Source organism: Gracilinanus agilis, chromosome 4 (genome assembly GCF_016433145.1).
Source record: "Gracilinanus agilis isolate LMUSP501 chromosome 4, AgileGrace, whole genome shotgun sequence".
Lineage (NCBI taxonomy): Eukaryota > Metazoa > Chordata > Mammalia > Didelphimorphia > Didelphidae > Gracilinanus > Gracilinanus agilis.
Genome location: NC_058133.1, coordinates 407,636,319 through 407,664,215, shown reverse-complemented (window position 1 = coordinate 407,664,215; position 27,897 = coordinate 407,636,319). Strand labels below are relative to the sequence as shown.

The following is a 27,897-nucleotide window of genomic DNA, read 5'->3' as shown; positions in this document are numbered from 1 at the left end:
TTTACAAAGAGAAGCATTGTGTGAAGATGGCAGAGTAGGACATGAGGTTTCCTTGCTTTCCTAATACCCCTACAAATAACCAAAAATAATTCCACAGAATCAATGCTAAAATCAGCAAAAACATAAAGGTCTGGAGTGAAGCTGAACAGCCAGGTACAATTAGGGAGGAAAATTTCTGACTTCGCTGACCTCAGTCCCAACACTACAGTTCCTAGGAGAGGACCAAAGTAAACAGAGAGGAATCAACAAAGCAACCCCTGGAGATAGGACCAATAACCTTACCTTGTTTGCTGAGTTAGCTTCCCCAAGGATAGCACTGAAATCTATAGAAAGAGGGCTCTAGGAGCAACTGTCTGCTGCTGGCCTCAGGTCCAGGGATCCCAACTATCCCATAGCTGATGACTGAAGGAAAACACACCACAGAGGGAAAAAGCCCTAAGGGCAGAACTCACATTTTGCTGTGCACAAAGGATTTTTTGGGCCCAAGGGACATTGATGAGATATACCTGCTTTATCCCAGCTATGGCAGCAGGAGAGAAGTGAGGAAGGTGTTTTCACCTGTATGTGTAGTTGCTGAGGTATGGGATTCCATCAGCCAGGAGAATAGAGTCCCTGCTTGCTGTCACAGAGGGAAAATAGATTGACTTCTTGCAACTACAGCAGCAAAACTGACCACAGACTTTGATTAGAATACATGATGTCAGTCATGGACTGGGGCTTGAGCAGGGGACCCAGGAGTGCATAAGGCTCACTATAAAAATTATAATAACTAAATAGGACCCAGGGAAAAAAACAAACAAAACCAAAAATCCTGAAACCTGAGGTAACATACCCTCAGCACACTACAAATCCTGAGACTCAAGCAAAAAAATAATTAAGTCTATTGGCCTGGCAGTTAAGAAATGGAATACTATTGTGCTCAAAGGAATAATAAACTGGGATAGTACAGATGAAGGAGGGATCAGAGCCCAAGGCCTAAGCCAACTGCAGTTGGTGAAGTAGGAACAACCACTTTCTCACACTAGCTGTGGTTGTGATTTTTATCCCCCTTCTCCCTGACAGGTTTGTCTGGTTACATCTGTAAGTGACTCCTTTTAACAGCTGCTCAGTTTGGGACCCCTTGAGAGGTTAGGAAGATATTTAACCTCTCTAGTCCCAACCTGAGGTTGAATTGATTGATAATGGGTTATTGATTGGATTTGGAAATGATTGAAATCTGACTGCATAATTAATCCTCCCTTCCCAAGTGATATGATAGAATAACCACTCAGGAAGGTATTTCTGTTGAATCACTATATTATCTATTGGTGGGGAAAGGATAACAAGGTATTAGGTTGGGGATTGGAAACCCTATTGCTATATTTGACTATTAATCTAATTGAGGATCAGGACTGGACACTGCTGGGCTGGTAGAGTATTGAGGTCTTCACCCTCTCTCTATCTCTGACTGGACCTGGCCATAGCCAAGCCAGAGAATAGGGAAGGCTATTGATGCAGATATGACTTGATGGTTTGTGTATTCTCTCAGCTCTCCTAGCAATGATATTGATGGCTCACTAGCTCTCTCAGTCAAACAAGGATATAGGTTCAAGTTCAGGCCTACTCTTTTCCACCCTTTTCTACCCTTCAACCTCCTTCTGCCCAGTTTCAACCAAAGATGTTTGCTCAAGTCCCAGCTCAGAGATCTGAGACTTTCAGCTGTAGTCCTTAGCGGGTATATATACAGTGGGTGCCAACCAACGTTTGCTCCTGGCTAATGGCACCTGGGAACATTCCAAACTCTCAAACGCCATCCCTGTCAGTCAAGGTGGCATCCAACTTATCCCAGATTAATGATTTTAACAATAATCACATACTTTTATAATAACCCTGAAGCAAGATTCTCCTTCTCCCCTCTGTCCAATTCCACAGAGGGCAGGGTTCTAACACTCATAGTCTTGAGTGTGTGATTTTCAACATTATATACTCTAAAACCCCCCTGATTAAGAAAAACCCATGATTATCATGGGATTCCCAGCCTGGGACCATAAAATATACTTTTGAAACTCACTATTGCTTACTCCTTCATCTTATCTTACAGTCTGGTTTTCTTCCCAGGGTACAGATAATCTCTTCTCAAGGATTTTGAAAATAGGTCAGGAAAACTAAACATTTCATGGGGGAGGAAGCAGTTTTAGTCTACAGAATAGTAATACTAAGGGGTCTTGAAAATTGAGGTCATAACAAGCCAAATACTACTCTGAGTAGAACACAAGTCAGAGCTAAGATGGCAGCATAGTAACAGTATCTTTCTGAATCTCCTTCCAACCAATCACTACAAAGCATCTCAGAAGGACAGAAATCAAAATCAGATGAATAAACAGGCTCTCCCACTGGATGCAGCCTTAAAGTTAGACAGTATTTGGGGATTCACATGCTAAAAGGGGCAAAACTGCACTCATCAAAGTACAAGCTGTAATGATCCTGGGGGAACTCTGTAGATGATTATTGTATAGCCCCAGGAATCTTACAGATGAAGGTAGAAACCAAAGAGAGGTTTGATGAAATCTCCTACCTGGACATCAAAATAGGTTTACTTAGCAGCAGCTTCAGTGATCTTTGCTGCTGCCTGAAACTGTATAGAATCTGCTGATATGAATTGCCAGTCAAATGATTTCACTGGTTCCCACCTAGCTTATGAGGGAAATGATTTTTTCCTCAATTAGTAATTTAATTGATTAATAACTTCAAGGATGATGATCCTTAATTCCATTCTCTGACTGAGATTTAAGATGGATTCACCTAGAAGATCAATAATTGTGAAGGTATCTTCACCAATGTCAGATGGAAGTAGAAGCTAATGATCTCACAAGACAGCCAGAATTAATACAGCAAAGTCAAAAGAATGACAAAATAGAAGGCAACATGAAATATCTCATCAAAAAGATAACTAACCTGGGAAACAGATTCAGGAGAGATAATTCAAGAATTATTGGTCTACCTGAAACCCTGGAACAAAATAAAACCATTGATATCATATTACAAGAAATTATCCAGGAAAACTGCCCTGGTATTCTTGAACAAAAGGTAAAATAGGCATTGGAAGAATCCACAGATCAGATCACCCCCTACATTAAATCCCCAAAAGACAACCCTCAGAAATGTTATAGCCAAATTTAGGAGCTTCCAGGGCAAGGATAAAATATTGAAAGCACCCAGAAAGAGACAATTCAAGTATCAAGGAGACCCAGTCTGGATTTCACAGGACCTGGCAGCCTCCACAGTAAAGAAATGCAAGGCTTGAAATATGATATTCAGGAAGGCAAGAGAATTGGGTCTACAACCAAGAATCACCTACCCATCAAAATTGACCATATATTTTCAAGGTGAAAATATGGGCATTTAACAAAAAAGTAGATTTCCAAGTATTCCTAAAGAAAAGACCAGAACTAAATGCAAATTTTGATGTCCAAATACAAAATTCAAGAGAACCATAAAAAGGCAAACAAAAAAGAGGAAAAAAAATTCAAGGGTTTCAGTAAGGTTGAATTAATTATATTACTATATGGAAAAATGATATCTTTAACTCTTAAAAATTGTTTTCATTATCATAGTAGATAGAAGAATTATTCATTGACAGAGGTTGTAGTATTAAGTTGTTTAAGATGATATGTAAAAAAATGGAGGACAAAAAAAAGAAGATGATGCTAAGAGAAACTTGAAGGAAGAAGAAAAGTTGGATAAATTATACCATATAAAAAGGCATAAGGGGTGGGAATACTTTTTAAGAAGGGGAAGAAGAGATTGGTAATAGGTAATACTTAAACCTTACTCTCAGTGGAATCAGTTCTGAGAGGGAAGAACAGATAGCTCTATTGGAATATAGAACTCTATCTTACCCTCCTGGGAAGTTGAGAGGGAATAACAAAAGGAAGGAGAAGGACATGGAGTATTAAAAGGGAGAGAAAGGTTGGGGGAGGGCAATTAATAGGCCTTAAATAGAAATAAGAGGGGAATAAGAAGGGAAGGGGTGGGAAGGAAACTAAAATAAAGGTGGGGAAAAGGAGGACTGATTAAAAGCAAAACACTGGTATAGAAGGAAATAGTGAAAGAAGAAAGGGCAAGACTAAAAGATGAAATCAAAATGAAGAGGAATACAAAAGTGGTAATCATAACTCTGAATGTGAATGGGATGAACTCACCCATAAAATGGAAGCAAATAGCAGAGTGGATTAGAAACCAAAATCCTACCTTAGATAGTCTACAAGAAACACACATGAGGCAGGTAGACATATACAGGGTAAAGGTAAGAGGCTAGAGCAGGATTTATTGGGCATCAACTAAGAAAAAAGAAGGCAGGAGTTTTAATCATGATATCTGAAAAAGCCAAAGGAAAAATAGATCTAATTAAGAGAGATAAGAAAAATAATTACATCCTGACAAAAGGCAATAAAGACAATGAAGAAATATCAGTACTCAACATGTATGCACCAAATGGTATAGCATCCAGATTTTTAAAGGAGAAACTATTAGAGCTTAAAGAGGAAATAGATAATAAAACTATACTAGTGGGAGACCTCAACCTTCCTGTATAAGATCTAGATAAATCAAACCAAAAAATAAATAAGAAAGAAGTAAGAGATGTGAATGAAATCTTAGAAAAATTAGAGTTAATAAATATATGAAGAAAAGTAAATAGGGATAAAAAGGAATACACCTTCTTTTCAGCAGCGCATGGTACATTCACAAAGATTGAATGTGTCTGAAAAGGGACTGGGCTTTTGAATTCTGGGACAGTTGGGAGTTTTTGCCACTGGTGGAGGAGCTTGTGCCCTGATCTCACTGGAGAAACCCCACTTGGACTTCATTTTGAGGAACTACAAATAGGTATGTATCAGAAGCTTGGGAGGGTGGACCTCCAGGCTTGTGACAGTCTATTGGAGTGACCCAGTGGAGTGTGTGGACCATACCAACACCCTAGACCCTGGGCCAGCTGAAAACATCATTGGAGAAAGCAGCGAGATCCCCAACACCCTGTCAAGCTTGAATGTAGCTTAGTATAGTGTAGTATAAGTTTTATCTTCCCTGCCCTGATTTCCTGGACCACCTAAACCCTTGTTTCTTCCCTCCTATAGCTGTTAAGAATAGTTTGCCCCATTTCCCATTTGCCCCATCTTATTTATTATTAAAAACCTTTAATGTTCCCATCTACTATCTCAATATAACCCCAAAGGACTCACACAAAGTTACATTAGTTTCCCTGGCTAAGTTAAGTGTTTTAACTGTCACACCTAGTATTCTTGTCACCCCCCGCCCCCAATTCCCCTATTTCAGCATGCAACTAAAAAAAAGCTTAAAAAAGAACAAATTAAAAACCCTCAGTTAAAGACCAAATTGGAAATCATAAAAATCAAAGGAGAAATTAATAAAATTGAAAGTAAAAGAACTATTCAACTAATAAATGAGACCAGGAGCTGGTATTTTGGAAAAACAAATAAAGTATTCGTAAGTCTAATTAAGAAAAAGAAAGAAGAGAACCACATTAATAGTATCATGAATGAAAAGGGTGATCTCACTTCTAGTGAAGAGGAAATTAAGGTAATTATTAAGAACTATTTTGCCCAATTATATGGCAATAAATATGGCAATCTAGGTAAAATGGGTGAATATTTACAAAAATATAAATTGCGTAGATTAACAGAAGAAGAAATAGAATACTTAAATAATTCCATATCTGAAAAAGAAATTGAACAAACTATCAAAGAACTCCCTAAGAAAAGATTACCAGGGCCAGATGGATTCACAAGTGAATTCTATGAAACATTTAAAATCAATGAATCCCAATTCTCTACAAACTATTTCACAAAATAGACAATTCAAACTGCCTGCTGTTCTCAAATTTCCATCACCAAAACTGACATTTCTCAGTCTCAGCCTGGGATTTTCAACTGCATAAGAGGCATCACTACTTCTTTATCTTATTGGTATCTCAAACTCAAAATATGCAAACCTGAGTTCATTGTATTTCTCTCCAGATTTGCTTTTCCTTCTGACTTCATTATTTTCAATTGGAGCAACACTACTCCCAGTGAAGGAGTAAGGTTCAAAAGCCTGACATTATTTCTAGTTGCTTCTTCTTTCTTTCCCCTCTGCCATATTCAATCAATTTTAAGTCTGTCATTTTGATCTCCATAGCATCTTCCAAATCTTTCCTCATACTCTGACACCATTACAGAACAGAAAGGTTCTTTACTACATGTTTGGACTATCGTAACAATCACCTATCTATTCAGACAGCATATTATTTCTTTGAAACTGATGTAGTTATGTCATGCCTCTGTGCAAAAATTTTTAGTGCCACCTTCCTGACTACCAAAAGTTAAAACTCCTTTCTCAGGCCTTCATAGCTCTACATAATTTGGCATCAAACACTGTCCTTATTCCTCACTAACTTTCGCAAGTTCTATATTCCAGTGAAATAGGTCTCCTGTCTGGCTGCAGAATATATACCCCATCTTTCCCTATGTTTTATGATTCTTAACATTTTTCATTTAAAAGAACAAAAAACAAAAACAAAAAACAAACCTTATTTTCTGTCTTAGAAGAGCAGTAAGGGCTAGGCTATTGGGGTTAAGAGTCTTGCCAAGGGTCACATGGCTAGGAAGTGTCTGAGGTCAGATTTGAAACCAGATCCTTCCAACTCCCAGCCTCACTGCTCTATCCACTGCACTAACTAGGTGTATCCCACAACCTTGTTATTCACCTTTAATGTGACCTCCAATAACTGAGTTCTTTACCAAGCATTATCCATGAACTGGCTATATACCTCTCCCTTACTAATCTTGATGCCATGGTGAACCAGTTCAATTCTACAATATTGTTTAGTCTAAAATCCTTGTTTTCTTTTCACTGATCATAACTTAATTCTGGATTACTGTCAAAATCTACCTCTTTGTTCCTATTAATGTACTGAAGAAGAGAGCCAAAAGAAGTCATGTGCTGATTTAGTCCACTAAAATTTTATGCCACCTAATCTCAAGTAAATCCTTACTGCAGTAAATGAATCCTATTACTTAAACCTAATCTATTCTCTACACTATCCACAGCAGCTGTTTCAAACATCATTTTCCCCTCAAACATCTAACAGTAACCTCCCACTCTCATTCATCTGAATACCTCACCTCATACATCATCCCTCCCAAAAGAGCCATTCATTAAGAGCTGTCTTTGTCTCTCCTTTCTAATTCACATACATCAAACATCTTCCTCTACCATTTCTTTCTAATGAAGTCCATGTACCTTTGACTCCATATCCTCCTGCCTTCCTTAGGAAATTTCTCTCATTATTATCCCCAGTCTGTCTAATCTTTAGTCTCTCCCTATCTGTGATTGGAAAGGAGATTCCAGATCCTTGAGAGAAGAGACAGTGACAGTTTGGACTTGGCACTGAAGACCTAAAGTCTGGAGTGTAGTGGTGGGAGTTGGTGAGACACAGATAATCCCTGAAGCCATTTCCCTGGATTTTGGATTAAACAACACCTGCAATCAAGCATCCCAGTGAAGGAGTAAGGTTGAGAAGTAGGTTTTGGCTTTGTGGAGGAAACAGAGACCATCCCTTCTCCCTCTCCTGATTTTGGAGTATTTGGCTGTATTTCATGTCTCCTGTGATCAGCTTTGAAGAACACCTCCATTGGACTCTATGTGAGATCCTCTCTTCTCAGCAAGACCTTGCTAAACAGCAGTGTGCTATTAGATTTAGCCATTAGTGTAGGCTTTATCCATCCCTATACTCCAGGGTGGAGATACATAGCTCTTAGATTCAATTTACCCATACCCATTCCTTACCTATCCCAATAATCATTAAACATCTCAGTTACCATACTCTTTCCTTGTCAAGTCCTTACCCTAATACCTAGGTTGACAAATAAGAACCCACTTATCATTAATATCCCAGCTGACTCCCTGGTTGTTATCTATCTATCTGTTATCATTACCCATTCAATCTATCCACTGTGTGTATTGAGTGATTCAATCCCCAGGGAGACCTTTCAGTTAAATTTGTTACCCCAGGTCAGTATTCTTACCTAGTTCATTTACATAGCTATTCCAGTTTCCCTCATTTTGTTTATTTAATAAGTTACTTATTTTAGTTTAGCTTATTTCAGTTTCTTTTATTTCATTCAGCACCCCAGAAAGTTATCTGTATCTGGGCCAAGCAGTTCAATTTAAAGGAAGTTTACTGTGGCAGTTATCAGCCATTAGTCATTTAGAATTTTAAAAAAGTTACATCACTGGTTAAATGTCAAGCTGGCAGTTTCCCAGGTGCTGAACCAGGCATATGGTAGAGACATTTAAATTTTTAAAGGGGTCTCAAACCACATGGTCTAGGGGTATTAAAAAATGTAAAGGGACCGATCCAAAAGCACATAGTCATAATTTTTTTTATTTTTCTATTTTAAGTCTACATTAATATTAAAGTGGCTATAAATACCACCATTTTCACAGCACAATACACAAGTGTAGCAGCCTATAATATCATGATGGGGGATATTGTCAATGCTGTTTTTTATGTATTGTGGGTGTGTATAATGCTAATACCTTATGGCTTATTCTATTTAATACCTAAGTATTGTTATAAATGTCTAGATTTTGATGACATCAAGCCAGTAATGGGTATAATGGTGTAAGCTATTATAGCCCATATACTCGTCATAGGATTTTATTGTTTTGTCTTTTATAAAGTGAGGTGGTTGTTTTATGGTGTTGGTAGACTGTGTAAATTGATTGTAACTTGAATAATGAGAGATTCTAAATTAAAAGTGAAGTTAAGAATAATACAAGTGAAGATAGATACCATGGAGCTTTGTGAAAATACTGGATGGGTACCTAATGGTCCCAATATGTTTACTGGTTCTTATTGTTTAGAAAATGAGGAGAATTGAACTAAAATAAATAACAAAAAGGTTAAACAAACTAAATTAGGAAAGGAAGAGGCACAAATAAATTTAAATGGTACATTGATCAATCTATTCCCACTACAAGATGTCCCCTATGTTATGCAGAATGGAATTGTGCATTTAAATTGCACAATTTCCCACAGCACAGATAGAGGCTATCAAATGGAGAACCCCTCACTTTTTTTGATGAGCCAGTAAAAGTAATAAGAGAGCCAAAAAGAGCAGTGAAAATGTATGACCCCTGATTACTCAGACTTCTTTCTGCTTTTAGAGGAACTCCTTACTAAAAGAGAGCGTACCCAATTCATTGAAGAAACTAGGACAAGCCCATGTCTTACACCATAGCCTGAGGATTACGAGGAGGTAGACATGAATTCAGTAGCTATTATCGAATGCTAAAACAAGCTAGAAAGTCTGTGATAGAGGTGATAGAAATATACTCCCATAGGCCTAATGCTTGGGGTAAATTCAAGAAGGTGAAGCAGGGTCCAGAGGAAACCCCAGCTGGATTCATGGATAGGATAATAGATGCAGCAGAGACACACTTAGGCTTAGACATAATGGCTGAGGAGATAATTGCCCATGTCAGGAGGATCTTTGTTAACAACTTATTAGTGGCTGTAAGGAAATATTTCAAGAAGTATTGCCCAGGCTGGAGCTAATGATATTAGAAGAACTTAAACGTAAGGGTACCTATGTCCATGCAGCCGATAAAGAAAAAGCTGCAGATGACAAAGACTCTATCATAGACAATTTGAGGAAATAACTGAGAGAGGCCAATAACCATGCAAAGGATAATGAAATCAAGGAGGTTAAGACTGTAGCAGCATTAAGATCAGGACAGCCCAGGGAACAGCAATATAATACTCCCAGAGATAGAAGAACAGAACCACAAAGATGTTTTCTATGTAATAGGATTGGGCACTTTGTTAGAAACTGTAGTTTTAGGGGTCAATTCAATAGACAAAAATAACAAGAATTATAATAACAGATATAATAATAATGGATACAAAGGAAACTGGAACAACTGGAATAATAATCATAGACAAAATAATAATGTGCGTCAGGATGCTTGCTCTTTCAGGACAGGAATCATGCACAGAACTGCATATAAACCTAACAAATCATGTCATAGACCTGTTTATAGTACCTAACAAATTACTGACCAGGCACATAACAAGTGCTTAAAAATACTGATGGACTTGAATAGAATTCACATTAATAAGTTACAAGTTCCTCAAAGCTAGGACAACTTCTTTTTAACAAAACTTGAACTTAGGAATCAAAACAATGGATATGCACATGATTACTAATCATTATATTCATTTCCCTCTTAAAAAGAAGGTATCTTTTTTATATGGAGCATGAAAAAATGATGCTATTGTTTAATGTACATTTATTAGGAAAGAGTTATTACAAACTTACGTTTCTGTTGGAATTGGAATTGGATTCATTCTGTAGTTCAAAAATGGGCTCGAAATCTCAAGAAATTGTTCAGGTTTCTTTATTATTGGATCTGAAAAGAGTGAACCTTAATTATTTCAATAATTATTTATCAATTGTCTATTAAATAGCAAGTAAAGAATAAGTTGTGTCTCTGTGGCCTTTTCTACAAAAATGATCCAGAATTTGATGGGCTGTTCCTTTTCACCTCTATTCTGGTATCATTGTTCTTATTTACAATCAAATTATCCTTAATCAAATCACAATTTCTATTATTCTTCTTAATTCCACAATTACTGGAACTTCTAACACCATTTACAACACTATTTCTCTTTTTCTCACAATTATTTACAACACTAATCAAATTATTATCAACACCATATAAACCATCATCAATTTTAATCACATTATTACCAACACTAGTTAAATTACTACTATCAGTGGGTAAATTACTATTAACATTGGTTAAAGTACTATTTACACCATTATCAGTAGTTAATTCAGACAATTTAACATTAACACCATTCAAATTATCATTCACATTGATTAAACTATTATTGATTCCATTTAAATTAACACTGATCAACTCATTACCATTATTAATTAAATTCTTATTATCACCAATCAAATCAATATTAACACCAAGTGTACCATTTCCATTATCCACAATTACATTATCATCATCTTTAACACACACAATTTCATCAACATTCACCTTAGTCCCATTACCTTGATTAATCACTTCTGAATTTTGGGAACACCTTCATAATGAAGCTGTCCCTCCATTCATGTTACTATTATTAACATTCCCCTGTACAACATGGCTAAATTTCGGGCGAATTCCAGCTCATATGTAATCCTGCATCGTTGCCAAATTAGGAGCTTGAGCACCTTGACAGCATTCATTCTTGCACTGGAACACATTCTGCTGGCCATTTCCATGATTAAAACCATTATTCCAGTTATTTCCCCTGTATCCATAATTATTATTAAACCGATTAAATCCATTGTTGTTATTGTTGTACCTCTGCCCATATGATCTTTTTCTATATCTACACTTCCTTGCAAAATATCCAATTCAGTCACAAACATAGGAGGATTGCTGCCTCTGATTCCTTGTGTTTGTATTACCACTGGTCTTATAATTATTGGCATTATTCTTCTTCTCTGCTGCCCTTAACGCTGCCACTGCCTTAATTTCATTTATCTCCTTCTCATTGGCTCTAGAATTTGCCTCCCTTAACTGCTTCCTAAGACTTTCAATTATGGTATCTTTTTCATCACTTCCCTTTTCTTTCTCCTGTGCGAACACAAAAGTGGTTTTCTGTTTTAACTCATCCAGGCTCAGAAGTTCCCAATCAGGGTAATTATCTGTAAAGAACTTCTTAACCTGGGGAACAGCATTCCTAATAAATATTCTTTTTACGTGGTCCATGGTGGTATCCTCTAATATACTCATATTTAAATGCATCTCCGCTGCCTCAATTATTCTATCAAGAAATGTTGCTGGGGTCTCTTGTGCTGTCTGCCTGATTCTCTCAAATTTAGACCACGAATTTGGACGCCGTGAATTTTTCTCCATGATTTTCATTAATGACTTTCTCACCTGTTTTAACATTCGGTATATTAGAACTGAATTGAGGTCCAGTCCCTCCCAGGCTACTGGCCATAGCATCATCCCCTCTGTGTTCCTGGTCTCTTCAACAAACTTGGCCCTATCATGATTTGACAAGATCTCCCCCAACACATACCAGCAATCTTCAAAGTCTGGGTCATGGGCTTTTATAAATGCCTTAAAGATCTTAACAAACTTCCCAGAATCATCGTGGAAATTTGGGATCTTTCTTTTTAAATTTTCCACATCTTCAAACCTAAACTTAGTGTGTTGCCTCACATGGAAAATGCCATCATCACATACAATCGGAAGGTCATGAAGGGGAAAAAGATTAATGGGTTTATCACCCTTCCTTTGTGCCTGCTGTTCCAACTCAGCCTTAGTTGTAACACTTTTGCCAGAATTTCCTATGTGTAAAAATATAGCCACATTGCCAGTATTAGGAGGACCAGCAGGTTGACCAGAAACGCCACCATTCTGCATGTACAATTCCAAATTATTCAGTTTGATTTGCAATAACCTTAACATTTGTTTAGTTTCTGAGTCTCTACAAGACCAAGCCACTATGATTTTGCGACAATACATAATATGGAAGAACATCCACTTTAACTTAAAAACAATATAACCAGTAAGTATCATGATTGGCATGTGTGATAGTAAATCCAAGATATTAATAGTTAAAACAGGTTGTGCTATTTCAACATCCATCAACCCCCAATACCCAACAATACCTGGGTATGATTTTGAACCACAGGTATGGGACAGCCAGTAACCCTTGCCACAATGTCAAGAGGACATAATCAATCCAATCCTCAAATATCATTGTTCCCATCATTGCCCAAACCAACCAGCCGTATACAATGTCAGTGTTATTAGCCACAATTATTGACTAATAACAATTAAGAACAACAATCAATCACATTCACCCACAACAATTACAATTACAATACAGCAACAGAGAACAAACACAAAAATGGTAAAAAAAAAAAAAACTCTCTGGGGCTACTCCAGGTCTGATAGTATTTTGCCTTCCCACAGAGATTTTATGAATGACCTGGGGTGGGGGCTGAGCAGCTCTGAGCAGTTCACCACTGGTTAAGAACTTTCAGCTCACAACCAATGGCTGAGCCCCCTCACGGAATGTTCGGATCCCCTGACTTCCTGTCCAATCCTGGCTGCCCAGGAGTAAACTTCCTGCCTATCTCTCTGTTACCCAGCCATCTGGGTGTGACAAACTGTAATGGTGAGGCACCAGGGATGTTATTATTATTATTAAAATGTAACCTAAATGGTTTGTGGGTTCACACTGGGTTGAAGGAGAGACAGGTCCAACCAGGATAGGGAGACCAGGGTTTACTGCCAAGCTGTTAACTGACACAGGAATGGCAGTTGGCCCAACAATCACTCAGCTCTCCTAGGCTGTGGAACCAGCAGGCAAAAAGATAAAAGTTTATGCAGTTTAATTGAGGGTAACTAAATAAAGGATGGGATAGGGGATTCTACATTTAAAACCTAAGGGCAAACCACAGGGGGCAGGGAAGGACTTAACTACACTATCCCATTGACCTAAGCCAGGCAGGGCCCAAAGGAAGCAGTACTGAAGTCACAGGGAAAGCTCCTTCAAACCTGGTTCCAGCCAGGTTTGGTCAGCTCAGCTAAAGGCCTGAGGATATTACCACATGATATGGAATTATGAATAACATTATAAAGCTTATTCACAGAGGAACAATTAAAATATTTTGTGTTAACTTTGGACATATTTTAGGTCTAAATGGGTGTCTTTTCTTTAAAATTTGAAAATGAGAGACTCAAGATGGTGGTTTATGGTTCCAATATTCCCCTCCACACAACTTTACTTTTTTTCATTTGACCATATTTTTTTTTTATTTTTTCATTTATTTAATTAATTTAGAACATCTTTCTTCATGGTTACATGATTCATGTTCTTTCCCTCACCTCTTCTCTCCCTTCTCCTGGAGTCAATGAGCAATTCCACTGGGTTTTACATTTATCACTGATTAAGACTTATTTCCATATTATTAATATTTACAATACAGTGATCATTTAAGGTCAACATCCCCAAATACTCCCATCGAACCATTTGATCAATCATGTGTTTTTATTCTGCATTTCTACTCCAACAGTTCTTTCTCTGGATGTGGACAGTATTCTTTCTCATAAGTTCCTCTGGATTGTCCTAGATCAGTGATAGGCAAACTACAGTCCGTAGGCCAGATGCGACCCCCTGAAATGTTCTATCTGGCTGCGCAATGAGTAGGATATAATACAATGAAACTTCGAAAGAGTTGCCTTAGAAACAGACTGACAGATGAGCATTTCCTTTCCTTTGGCCCCCTCTTTAAAAAGTTTGTCCGTCCCTGTCCTAGATCATTACATTGTTGCTGGTAGAATGGTATATTACATTCAACTGTGCCACAGTATATCAGTCTCTGTGTACAATGTTCTCCTAGTTCTGCTCCTTTCACTCTGCATCAATTCCTGGAGGTCATTCCAGTTCACATAGAATTCCTCCAGATTATTATTCCTTTGAGCACAATAGTATTCCATCATCATCAGATATCACAATTTGTTCAGCCTTTCCCCAATCAATGGGCACCCCTTAATTTTCCAGTTTTTTGCTACCACAAAAGTGTGGCTATGAATATTTTGTACAAGTATTTTTCCTTATTATCTCTTTGGGGGTACAAACCCAGCAGTGGTATGGCTGGGTCAAAGGGTAGGCATTATTTTAAAGCCCTTTGGGCATAGTTCCAAATTGCATTCCAGAATGGTTGGATTAATTCGCAGCTCTACCAGCAGTGCATTAGTGTCCCAATTTTGCCACATCCCCTCCAACATTTATTACTTTCCTTTGCTGCCGAATTGGCCAATCTGCTAGGTGAGAGGTGGTACCTCAGAGTTGTTTTGACTTGTATTTCTCAAATTATAAGAGATTTAGAACACTTTTTCATGTTCTTATTGATAGTTTTTGTTTCTATATCTGAGAACAGCCTATATTCATGTCCCCTTGCCCATTCATCAATTGGGGAATGGCTTGATTTTTTAATACAATTAAATTAGCTCCTTATAAATTTGAGAAATTAGACCTTTGTCAGAGGTTTTTGTTATAAACATTTTTTCTCCAATTTGTTGCTTCCCTTCTAATTTTGGTTCCATTGGTTTTGTTCATACAAAACCTTTTTAATTTAATGCAATCAGAATTATTCATTTTATATTTTATTATATTCCCTGTCTCTTGTTTGGTCTTAAATTCTTTTATTTCCCATAGATCTGGCAGGTATACTATTCTATGTTCACCTAATTTACTTATAATTTCCTTATTTATATTTAAGTCATTTACCCATTCTGAATTTATCTTGGTATAGGATGTGAGATGTTGGTCTAAAACTACTCTCTCTCATACTGTTTCCAATTTTCCCAGCCATTTTTGTCAAATAGTAGGCTCTTGTCCCAAAAGCTAGGATTTGGGGGTTTATCATACACTATCTTGCTGAGGTCATTTACTCCAAGTCTATTCCACTGATCCTCCCTTCTGTCTCTAATCCAGTACCACATTGCTTTGATGATCACTGCTTTAGTGTACAGTTTAAGATTTGGGACTGCTAGGCTCACCCCCATCCTTCACTTTTTTTTTCATAAGTTCCCTTGATATTTTTGATCTTTTATTCTTCCAAATGAACTTTTTAATAAAATTTTCTAATTCAATAAAAAAGTTAATTGGTAATTTGAATAGGTATGGCACTGAATAAGTAAATTAATTTGGGGAGGATTGTCATTTTTATTATATTAGCTCATTCTACCCAGAAGCAAGTGATGTTTTTCAAATTGTTTAGATCTAGTTTTAATTGTGCGGAAAGTGTTTTATAGTTGTATTCATATAATTCCTGTGTTTGCCTTGACAAATAGCTTCCCAAATATTTTATATTGCCGAGGGTGATTTTAAATGGAATTTCTCTTTCTAACTCTTACTGCTGAGTTGTGTTGGAAATATATAGAAATGCTAATGATTTATGTGGGTTCACTTTGTGTCCTCCAATGTTGTTAAAATTGTTAACTATTTCCACTAGCTTCTTAGTTGATTCTCTAGGATTCTCTAAGTAGGATTCTTTAAATAGATCATCATATCATCTACAAAGAGTGATAGTTTAGTCTTCTCATTGCCTACTTTAATTCCTTCAATTTTTTTCTTCTCTAATTGTTACCACTAGCATTTCTAGTACAATGTTAAATAATAGAGGTGATAATGGGCATTCCTGCTTCATTCCTGATCTTATTGGGAAGGCTTCTAACCTATCCCCATTGCAGATGATATTTGCGGATGGTTTTAAATATATACTGTTTATTATTTTCAGGAAAATCCCTTCTATTCCTATACTTTCTAGTGTTTTCAGTAGGAATGAGTGCTGTATTTTGTCAAAGGCTTTTCTAGCATGTATTGAGATAATCACGTGTTTACTGTTGGTTTGATTGTTGATATAGTCAATTATGTGGATGGTTTACCTAATATTTAATCATACTTGCATTCCTCTCCACAAATTTTAAAATAACATCTCAAATCAAACTTTGAGGTAGCATAGTCAACAAAAGGTCAACGTGAAACATTTTTCTTGTCTAACAAAACTTGAGAGGTTGTCAAAAATCTTACTCCATTGTAGGAGCAGGTAGATATGAAATGGTAACTATAAAAGCTTTAGCAGTAGTAGCTTCAAAATTCCTAAGATGGTAAGGTCAACTGATCAGAAAGTAATTACAAAGAACTCTTTGCTGGTACTGAGTTCATTTGGTCCTGACTAACACCTCTATTATGCAGATACAGTTCTAAGTCACAGTTAAGGAAGAAGAGAGCTGATGATTGGTCACAAAGACATGGGGGGCCTGTCACAGTTTCAAAGCAAACAGGAACATTAGTGCTTGTAGCTACAGGGAACAGGACACTCTTTCTGAGAAGAGGGTAGTGACCATCCCTTTTTCCAGATGATTCTGCCTTGGAACTACCAAAAACTTGCAGAGCTGGCTCTGAAAATAATAGCACAAAAAAAGCTTGAAGCTTTGGAAAGTGCCTAGCAAGCTCTAGATGAGCAGAGCCCAATGTTAACATAAAATTCAGAGTCAAAAAAATAGGCCGGAAAAATGAGCAATAAAACCAAAAAATTTAATTTTATTATAAAAAGCTACCATAGTGTCAGAGAAGACAAAAAATAATGCAAAAATAGCAATCAAAAGAGCCTCAAAGAAAAAATTGATTTCAAAGCCAATAAGAGGTTCTGGAAGAATCAAAGAAAGAAATAATAGTAGTAGAGGAAAAGTTAGGAAAAGAAATGGGAGAGATAAACAGCTTAGAAAAAGAGGTACCATAAAAAGTTGAAGAAAATAACATCATTAAAAAACAGAAATGACCTACTTGTAAAAGAAGCACAAAAATTAATTGAAGAAAACATTTTTAAAAGCAAGAATTTACTGAATGGAAAAAGAGGTAGAAACATTCACTGAAAAAAAATACTCTTTAAAAAACACAATTGGCCAAATTGGGACAGAGGAAAGGGGAGATTCAAAAATCTCACTGAAGAAAATCATTGCTTAAAAATTAGAATTGGGTAAATGGAAGTTAATGACTGCATGAGACATCAAGAAAAATAAAAGAAAATCAAAATCGTGAAAAAGTAGAAAAAAATCTGAAATATTTCATCAGAAAAACAATTACCCTGGAAAATAGGTCAAGGAGAGATAATTTAAGAATTATTGGACTACTTGAAAGTCATGATTAAAGAAAGAACCTAGATCATAAGATATCTTGGATCCAGAGGGCAAAAAAGAAATTGAAAAAAGCCTTCAATCCCTTTTTAAAAGAGATCCCAAAATGTAAACATCTAGGGAAAGTAAAGCCCAATTCCAGTGCACTGAGAACAAAGAGAAAATAAATACTTCAAAAGCTGTGCCAGAAAGAAACAATTCATATTGCAATATCCTTGTTAAAGGAGTAAAGGGCTTAGAAGAATATACTGGAAGGAAAAGGACCTAGGATTATATACAAGAATAACTATTTAGCAAAACTGACTGTAATCCTTCAGGGGAAAATTTTTTTAGACTCTTACCTGCCATCTTAGAATCAATACCACAAATTGGTTCTAAGGCAGAAGAGCAATAAGGGATAGGCAATTGGGTTTAAGTGACTTTCCCAGGGTCAAACAGCTAGAAGTGTCATAGGGCAGATATGAACCCAGGACTTCCCGTCTCTAGGCCTAACTCTCAATTCACTGAGCGACCCAGCTGCCCCCAAAAAATTAGTATTTAATGACATAGAAGACTTTGAAGCATTGCTGATGAAAAGACCAGAGCTGAATAGAAAAATCTGACATTCAAACACAAGACTCAAGAGAACATAAAAAGGTGAACATTAAAAAGTACTCAATGGGATTCAATAAAGTTAAATTACTATATTCCTACAGGGGAAAATGATATATGTCTGAAGAATATTATCATTATTTAGTTAGAAGGAGTTTGTATAAACACATTCCATAGGTATGAATCAATTATGTTGGAATAATCTCCAAGAGAATGAAGATGTGAGGGATTCACTGAAAAAAGAAGAAAGGGAAAGGTAGAAGAGGAAAAATTTTCTCACATTATAGAGTTTTACATTAGATGGAGGAGGGAAGCCTGGGAAGATGGCGGTATAGAATCAGCAAGGCTCCAGACCTCCGTAAAGCCCTTCACCACCAATTAAGGACAAAGGGCTCCAAGGGAACAGAAAACCAAGACTGACAACATAACAGAGCTGGGGGATCCTTTAGCTGAAACCAATTTAAAAGGTATTGGGGGGTAATGAGAAAAAAAGCATGAATTCTTAGAACTCTCAGGTGGGAGGGGAAAGAAATGAGAAAGATCCCAGATGCCCTCCTCCACCTAATGTGCTGAGTCTCCAGCAGATACTGGAATCCCTGGGTGGGCTGGGCCACTAGTCCGAGAGAGTGTCTCACTGGCACAGCTGTGCCAAAATCAAGGCTTCAATCACAGACAGCAGGGAAGCTACTGAGGGAGAAACCCAGAGAGGGTGAACATACACTCCATCTTGTGCTGCCCCTCCCACTTCTCTTCAGGTTTTGACCTCAGGGTGCAGAGCTGTGCAGATCAATCCCATCTGGATTAATCCTAACAATACAGCAGACAAGAAGTCTTCAGAGGATAGGGAAGCTCCAACACCCCTCCCCCACAGACTACATGGTAAGTAGCCTAATTGACTTCTTTAGCTTTTACCAACAGCTTGGGAAAATCTGGCCTCAGGTCCCACTAACCTAATCAACAAAACAGAGAAGAAGCCTTCCCAAGGCTTAATAGCCCAAACCCACAGACCAAAAAATGATCAGAGGATCAAGATTACAAGAAAAAATGAGTAAACATCAGAAAAAGAAAAAAGAAATCACAACTGACAACTTTTATCCAGAAATTGAACAAGTGGAACAGAAGAAGATAAAGGAACACCAAATGAAAACATAGAGACTTGAGTGAAATGGACACAGGCTTTGGAAGAACTTAAAATTCAATTAACTCAAGGATTCAAAATTCAATTAATTAAGAACTCAGAAAACAATCAACAGAAACTGAAGACAAGTGGGAAAAGGAAATACATGATTTAAAACAAGAAAATGTCTTAAAAGCCCAAATTGACCAGCTGAAAAACAAAGCAAAGAAGGTGAAAGATGATCTACAAAGAAAAGCAGACCAGAAGGAGGATGAGCAAAAAGCCAGGGATGAAATTCAGTCTTTAAAAATTAGAATTCAACAACTAGAAGCAAATGACTTCACAGGGCAGCAAGAATATATAAAACAAAATTTAAAAAATGAAAAATTTGAGAAAATGTGAAACACCTTACTGATACAACCACAGATCTGGAAAACAGATCCCGAAGAGACAATTTAAGAATTATTGGTCTGCCAAAACATCGTGACAAAAGAAAATGTTTGGGCATCATCCTACAGGAAATTATACAAGAGAACTGTCCTGACATTCAGAAAAAGGGGGAAAAGTGGAAATAGAAAGAATCCACAGATCACCTCCTACATTTAATCCACAACTGACAACTTCCAGGAATATTATAGCCAAATTCAAAAACTACCAGACCAAGGAAAAAACATTACAAGCTGCTAAGAAGAAGTCATTCAGATACCAGGGAACTACAGTTAGGATAACACAGGATCAAGCTGCATCTACATTGAAGGACAGGAAGGCATGGAATATAATATTCTTGAAAGGAAGAGAGCTAGGGCTACAACCAAGAATTAACTATCCAACAAAACTGAATATATATTCTTTCAGGGTAAAGTATGGTCATTCAACGAAATCAAAGACTTTTAAGCATTCATAAAGAAAAAACCGGACTTAAACAGAGTTTGCTGCTCAAACACAGAACTCAAGAGAATCACCATAAGGTAATTAACAGAGTGGGGAAAAAAAGCCCAAAAAATAAAAACAAAGCTTTTCTTTAAGGGACCCAATAAGCTCAATTGACTTATACCCCTATAAGAAAAGAAGATATTGGTAACTCTTAGAAATTGTTACTATCAACAGGGTAGATAGAAGAAGTATACTTAAAGGGAATGGGGACAAACTGTATAAGATGAAATGTCAAGATATATGTATTTATATATATATAGATATAGATATATATATATAGATAGATAGATAGATAAAACTAGAGGTAAAAAAGGAGATAATATTACGAGAAATGGGAAAAGAGACAAAATGTAGTAAATTTATATTTCATAAAGAAGAGCATGGGGCAAACAGGGGAGAAGACCAATACATTGGAAGGGTAAAAAGGTTGGAGAAAGGAAATACTTAATTCTTAAGTGCATTGAAATTAACTTAAAGAGGGAAGAACAGTCAGATTCATTGGGGCAGATAATTGATTCCTGCCCTATAGAAAAGTAGAAGGGTAACAATTGGACGGGTGGGGGTGGGGAGGGAAGCAATACTAGGGAAGAAGAGGATGGGGAGGGGCTTAGTTTTAAGGAACAATAAGAAGAGAATAAGAAGGGAGGGGGGAGAAAGGGAAGTAAGTTAAGGGAGGGGATTAGAGGAACCAATTAAAAACAAAACACTGGTATAGAAGGAAATAGTGAAAGGAGATGGGGCAGGATAAGGAGAGGGAATCAAAATGTCTGGGAATACACAGTTGATAATTATAAGTCTGAATGTGAATGGGATGAACTCGCCCATAAAATGGAAACAAAGGGCAGAGTGGATTAGAAACCAAAATACTATCATATGTTGTCTACAAGAAACACACACGAGACAGGTAGACATAGAGTAAAAATAAAAGGTTGGAGCAAAATCTATTGGGTTTCAACTGAGAAAAAGAAGGCAGGAGTTGCAATCATGATTTCTGACACAGCTAAAGTAAAAATAGATCTGGTTTAAAGAGATAGGAAAGGTAATTATATTCTGATAAAAGGCAGTATAAACAATGAAGAAATAGCAGTACTCAACATGTATGCACCAAATGGCATAGCATCTAAATTTCTAAAGGAGAAACTGGCAGAGCTCAAGGAGTAAATAAATAATAAAATTATACTAGGAGGAGACCTGAACCTTCCCCCTATCAAATCTAGATAAATCAAAACAAAAAATAAATAAGAAAGAGATAAGAGAGGTAAATGAAATTTTAGAAAAATTAGAGTTAATAGATATATGGAGAAAAATATGAAGAAAAATAAAAAGGGACAAAAAGGAATACACCTTCTTTTCAGCAGCACAAGGAACATTCAAAAATATTGACCATGCACTAGGGCAGGGGTCTGCAACCTTTTTGGCCCTGAGAGCCATAAACGCCACAAATAATCCATTGGGGGCAGCTGGGTAGCTCAGTGGATTGAGAGCTGTACAGTGCTCACAGTGAGGCGCTCCTGTAAGAGCGCCTAAAAAAATTGATTTTATGGCTCCTGCAGAAAGAGCTATATCTGGCCCTCAAAAGAGCCAGATATGGCTCAAGAGCCATACGTTGCCAACCCCTGCACAAGAGAATAGAAACATGGCAACAAATGCAAAAAAGCAGAAATAATAAATGAAGCATTATCAGATCATAATGCAATAAAAATAGTTATTAGCAAGGATACATGGAGAGGTAAACCTAAAACTAACTGGTAATTAAATAATGTGAATCTCCAAAATAAGTTAGTTAAAGAACAAATCATAGAAACAATAATTTCATTGAAAAGAATGACAACAATGACACTTCTTATCAAAACCTATGGGATGCAGTCAAAGTAGTACTAAGGGGGAAATTTATATCCTTGAGTGCGTATATTAACAAATTAGGGAAGCCAAAGGTCAATACATTGGGCATGCAGCTTAAAAAACTAGAAACTGAACAAATTAAAAATCCTCGGGTGAAAACTAAATTAGAAGTACTAAAAATCAAAAGAGAAATTAATAAAATTGAAAGTAAAAAAAAACTAGTGAATTAATAAATAACACTAGAACCTGGTACTTTGAAAAACAAGATAAAATAAACAAAGTACTGGTAAATCTAATTAAAAAAGGAAAGAATAAAACCAAATTAATAGTAGCAAAGATGAAAAGGGAACCCTCACCTCTACTGAAGAGGAAATTAAGACAATCATTAAAAACTATTTTGCCCAAGTATATGGCAATAAATATAGCAATCTAGGACATATGTATGAATATTTACAAAAATATAAATTGCCTAGATTAACAGCAGAAGAAATAGAATACTTAAATAATCCCATATCAGAAAAAGAAATTGAACAGGCCATTAAAGAACTCCCTAAGAAAACATCTCCAGGACCAAATGGATTCACAAGTGAATTCTATCAAACCTTCAAAGAATAACAAATTCCAATATTATACAAAATATTTGACATAATAAGCAAAGAAAGAGTTCTACCAAATTCCTTTTATGATACAAATATGGTACTGATCCCAAAGGCAGGTAGATAAAATACAGAGAAAGAAAACTACAGACCAATCTCCTTAATGAACATAGATGCAAAAATCTTAAACAGAATAATAACAAAAAGACTCCAGCAAGTAATCATGAGGGTTATTCATTATGAGGAGGTGGGATTTATAACAGGAATACAAGGATGGTTCAACATAAGGAAAACCATTCACATAATTGACCATATCAACAAGCAAACCAACAAAAACCACATGATTATCTCAAAAGATGCTGAAAAAGCCTTTGACAAAATACAACATCCATTCCTATTGAAAACACTAGAAAGTATAGGGATAGAAGGACCTTTTCTAAAAATAATAAACAGTATATATTTAAAAAAATCAGCAAGCATCATCTGCAATGGGGATAAATTAGAAGCTTTCCCAATAAGATCAGGAGTGAAACAAGGATGCCCATTATCACCTCTATTATTTATCATTGTACTAGAAACACTAGCAGTAGCAATTAGAGAAGAAAAAGAAATTGAAGGTATTAAAATAGGCAGTGAGGAAACCAAGCTATCACTTTTTGCAGATGATATGATGGTATACTTAAAAATTCCTAGAGAATCGACTAAAAGGCTAGTGGAAATTGTGGGAAGCCAATAAGAGAAACAGTCTCAAATAGAAAAAATCTGAGACTCCTCTTTTGACTCCTTTTCTGATCCATACCTTTCCTAGTAAACCAGCAATTAAGGGGTTAACATTCTCTCCTTAGGTCAGAAATACAACTGTTTTTGTTTCAAACATAGTGGAGACACTCAAGGTCATAAATTCCTCTAGGAGGGGCATTTCACCCCAGAGAAAATATTCCCTATCACAGCTTTCTGGTAAGGACCCAGAGGAAGTTTGACCTTAGTCTTTTTCTATTTTGAAAGTTATTGAGAATCTTTGTGTTTTGACATGAAATGATTTATTTTTCTGTGCAAACACAAAGTTTGCAGGGGGTGGTTCTTTTGTGTGAAATGAGACTTGAAGTATATATAATAAACTCCATGCTGCCACAGCCAGAGCTGGAAGTATAAGCTAAAAGATATCCGGTGTTCCATACTTCTTATCAACTAAACTGTCATTATCAAAATATCTGGAGATGATAAAAAGATCTCGAGAGGAAATAATCAACAACATTAGCAAAGTGGCAGGATACAAAATAAATGCACATAAATCTTCAGCATTTCTATATATTTCCAACACATCTCAGCAGCAAGAGTTAGAAAGAGAAATACCCTTTAAAATCACCTTAGACTATATAAAAAAACTCTAATAGAGGTCTAATTACCCAAATATACAAGGAGCTAAATCAATTGTGCAAAAAAAAATCAAGCCATTCTCCAACTGATAAATGGGCAAAGGACATGAATAGGCAATTTTCAGATAAAGAAATCAAAACTATCAATAAGCACATGATAAGGTGTTCTAGATCTCTAATAATCAGAAAAATGCAAATCGAAACAACTCTGAGATATCACTTCACACCTAGCAGATTGGCTAAAATGATAGCGGGGAGAGTAATGAATGTTGGAGGAGACATAGCAAAATTGGAATGTTAATGCACTGCTGGTGGAGTTGTGAACTGATCCAACAATTCTGGATAACAATTTGGAACTATGCCCAAAAAGAACTAAAAGAATGTCTGCCCTTTGATCCAGCCATACCATTGCTGGATTTGTACCCCAAAGCGATCACAGGGAAAAAGACTTGTACAAAAATATTTATAGTCGTGCTCTTTGTGGTGGCAAAAAACTGGAAAACAAAGGTATGCTCTTCAGTTGGGGAATGGCTAAACTAATTGTGGTATATGCTGGTGATGGAATACTATTGTGCTCAAAGGAATAATGAACTGGAGGAATTCCATGTGAACTGGAAAGACCTCCAGGAATTGATGCAGAGTGAAAGGAGAAGAGCCAGAAGAACACTGTACACAGAGATGGATACACTGTAGTAAAATCGAACATAATGGACTTCTGTACTAGCAGCAATGCAATGACCCAGGACAATTCTGAGGGATTTATGGAAAAGCAAGCTACCCAAATTCAGAGGAAGAACTACAGGAGAGGAAACACAGAAGAAAAACAACCATCTGAACACATGGGTTGATGCAGACATGGTTTGGGATGTAGACTTGAAACGACCACACCAATGCAACTATCAATAATATGGAAATAAGTCTTGATTGATGACACATGTTAAAACCAGTGGAAATGTGCGTTGGATATGGGGGAGGGGTTTGGGGGAGTGAACAGGAAAGTAAGAACATGAATCATGTAACCATGGAAAATTTTTATTAAAAAAATTTAAATGCAAAAAAAAAGAGATTTTACGTTAGAGGAAAAATGGAAGAGGTGGTGGGCAATGCTGAAATCTCAATCTCATTAGAATTTCATTGAAAGAGGGAAGAATATAAATACACATTCAGTTGTGGAGATAAGGGAATAAGAAAATGGAAGGAGTGATTATAAAAGGGAAAAAAGATTACATGAAGTAGTAGACAGAAGCAAAATACACTCTTAAGGAACAGCAGGATATAAAAAGGGAGAGGAAAACAAAAGAAAACAGATGAAGGGGAATACATAGTAATCATAACTGAATGTGAATGAGATGAGCTGACCCATAGAGCAGAAGTAAATAGAAGAAGGAATCAAAAACCAGAATTCAATATGCTGTTTAAAAAAGACACAAAGACTCATACAGAGTTAAAAGGCTGGAGTAGAATCAAATATGCTTCAGCTGAACTAGTAAAAGAGCATGGATAGCAGTCATAATCTCAGAAAAAAACAAAAACCAAAATGGACCTAATATAAAAAAGTAATCACGGAAACTATATTTTGCTAAAAAGTACTACAGATAATAAAGTTATATAAAATATTTTAGCAAGTTTCTCTAATAAATGTATCATTTTTCAAATATATACTGAATATAGAACTACTATATCAAATTTATGAAAGCAAAAGCCATTCTCTTATTGATAAAGTGTCAAGGAATATAAACAGTTTTCAGAAGAAATCAAAACTATTTATAATCATATGAAAAATTATCTAAATCACTATTGATTAGACCTGAAATTGCCTAACTCTAAGGTACCAATCATAACTATCATAAATAACAAATTCTGGAGGGGAGGGAAAAGTAGGTACACTAATGAATTGCTTAGTGGAGTGGAGAACTGATCCTACCATCTTGGAGAACAATTTGGAACTTTCCCCCAAAGGTCTACAAAACTGTGCATACCCTTTGACCTGGCAACATTTTTATTAGGCTTATAATCCAAAGAGCTCAAAGAAAAAGGAAAAGGACCTATATGTACAAAAATATTTATAGCAGCTCTTTCTGTGGGGGAAAACAATTTGAAATTAAGGGGACGCTTATTTATTGGGGAAGGGCTGAATAAGCTATGGCAGCAATTATAATGGAGTACTACTGTACTCTAAGAAATGACTAAAGGGGTGGTTTCAGAAAAAAATGGCAAGACATATGAACTGATGCAAGATGAAGCAAGAAAAAGTAGATCATTGTTCACAGTAACACAGCAATATTGTAATAATGATCAAATCTGAAATACCTGGTTATTCTAATCAATGCAATGAACCAAGGAAATTCCAAACTAAAGGACTCATGATGAAAAAATGCTATCTACCTGCAGAGAAGATGAAGTCTGAGTACAAACTGAAGTATAATTTTCTCACTTTTTTCTTGCTTTTTTTTGAAATATACCCAATATGGAATTAGTTTTTGCATAATTTCATACATAAATGATATGACATTATTTGACTTCTCACTAGGTGAAATAGAAGGAGAAATTTTGGAACTCAAAATTTAAAAAGAAAAGAATGCTAAAATAAATAATAAATTCTTAAATAGTAAAAAATTCTGAAAATAGGGTAACAAAAAATTGGAGATGTGAAAAGGGAGACCATGGAACATATATATATATATATATATATATATATATATATATGCTTATAACATAAATATAAGTAAACTTATCAACATAAATTAAAAGGGAGCTTCCATAGGCATTCATTCAGGGGACTGGTAAATTAGCAATATTCATTTCTGTAAGACAAAGGTCGGCAACCTTTTTGGCCATGAGAGCCATAAACGCCTGCGGAAGGAGGAGGATGGAGGCAGAAGGCACTGGAATATGGGGCTGGGGCTGAAGGGCCCCCTGGGGCACAACCTCAGGCTCTGTCTGGACTGCCCGGTCTGGAGGTGGAGCCAGATATGGCTCGAGAGCCATACATTGCTGACCCCTGCTCGAAGACAACAGATAAGAAACAAACCTTGAGGTTCATCTGTCACCACAGTTTCTTTCTTTTGGCGAATAAGTTTCCAAGCTGGTAAAATCGGTGGTTTTGGTGGGGCTATAAGCGCACAAGATCTAGTTCTGGTAATCAGCACTGGGTGGCTACATATATGACAAAGTCCATATTGTCTGAGCTTCTCAGCAGATTCTGTCTGAAAAATATAAGATAGAAATTTCTTTGCTTTCACTCATACAGTTCTTCCCAGACTTTTTCCCCCTTTATCATTTCTTACAACATATTAGCATGCCATCACATACTTATATGATAACATATTTAAACATTTACCAATTAATAGTCATTCCCTCCATTTCTAATTCTTTCCCATTACAAAAATTGTTGCGGGGTTAAGATGGCAGCAGAGTAAAAAGCAGCTCTTAACCTCTCCTGAACGAAACACACAAAACTCCTCAAGGGGACATAAAAACAAGTCCAGGCGAATGGAGGAACCCCACAACAGGGCGCAGCGTGGAAGGTACGTGGAATCGAGGCATTTCCATGCTATAAAGGGGTGAAACAGCTCTCACTAAATCGCAGGCTGAGCAACCATCCCACCCCCACCCCCTCCACACACAACACCAATAGCGCCAAAGCCAGCTAAAAAGAAATAGAGCAAGTTTGGGG

General features: G+C 36.5%; 1 protein-coding gene across 1 annotated transcript in view; it reads right to left on the bottom strand.

Annotated features, from left to right (window-relative positions):
- Window positions 1–27,897, bottom strand: part of ADGB (androglobin) — a 330,120-nt gene that overhangs the window by 214,270 nt on the left and 87,953 nt on the right. Inside the window, exons 11-12 of the mRNA XM_044675455.1 lie at window positions 27,253–27,427; window positions 10,362–10,452 (exon numbers count right to left, since the gene is read on the bottom strand). Of these exons, the coding sequence (XP_044531390.1) occupies window positions 10,362–10,452; window positions 27,253–27,427 (266 nt within the window). The remainder of the gene's footprint in view (window positions 1–10,361; window positions 10,453–27,252; window positions 27,428–27,897) is intronic.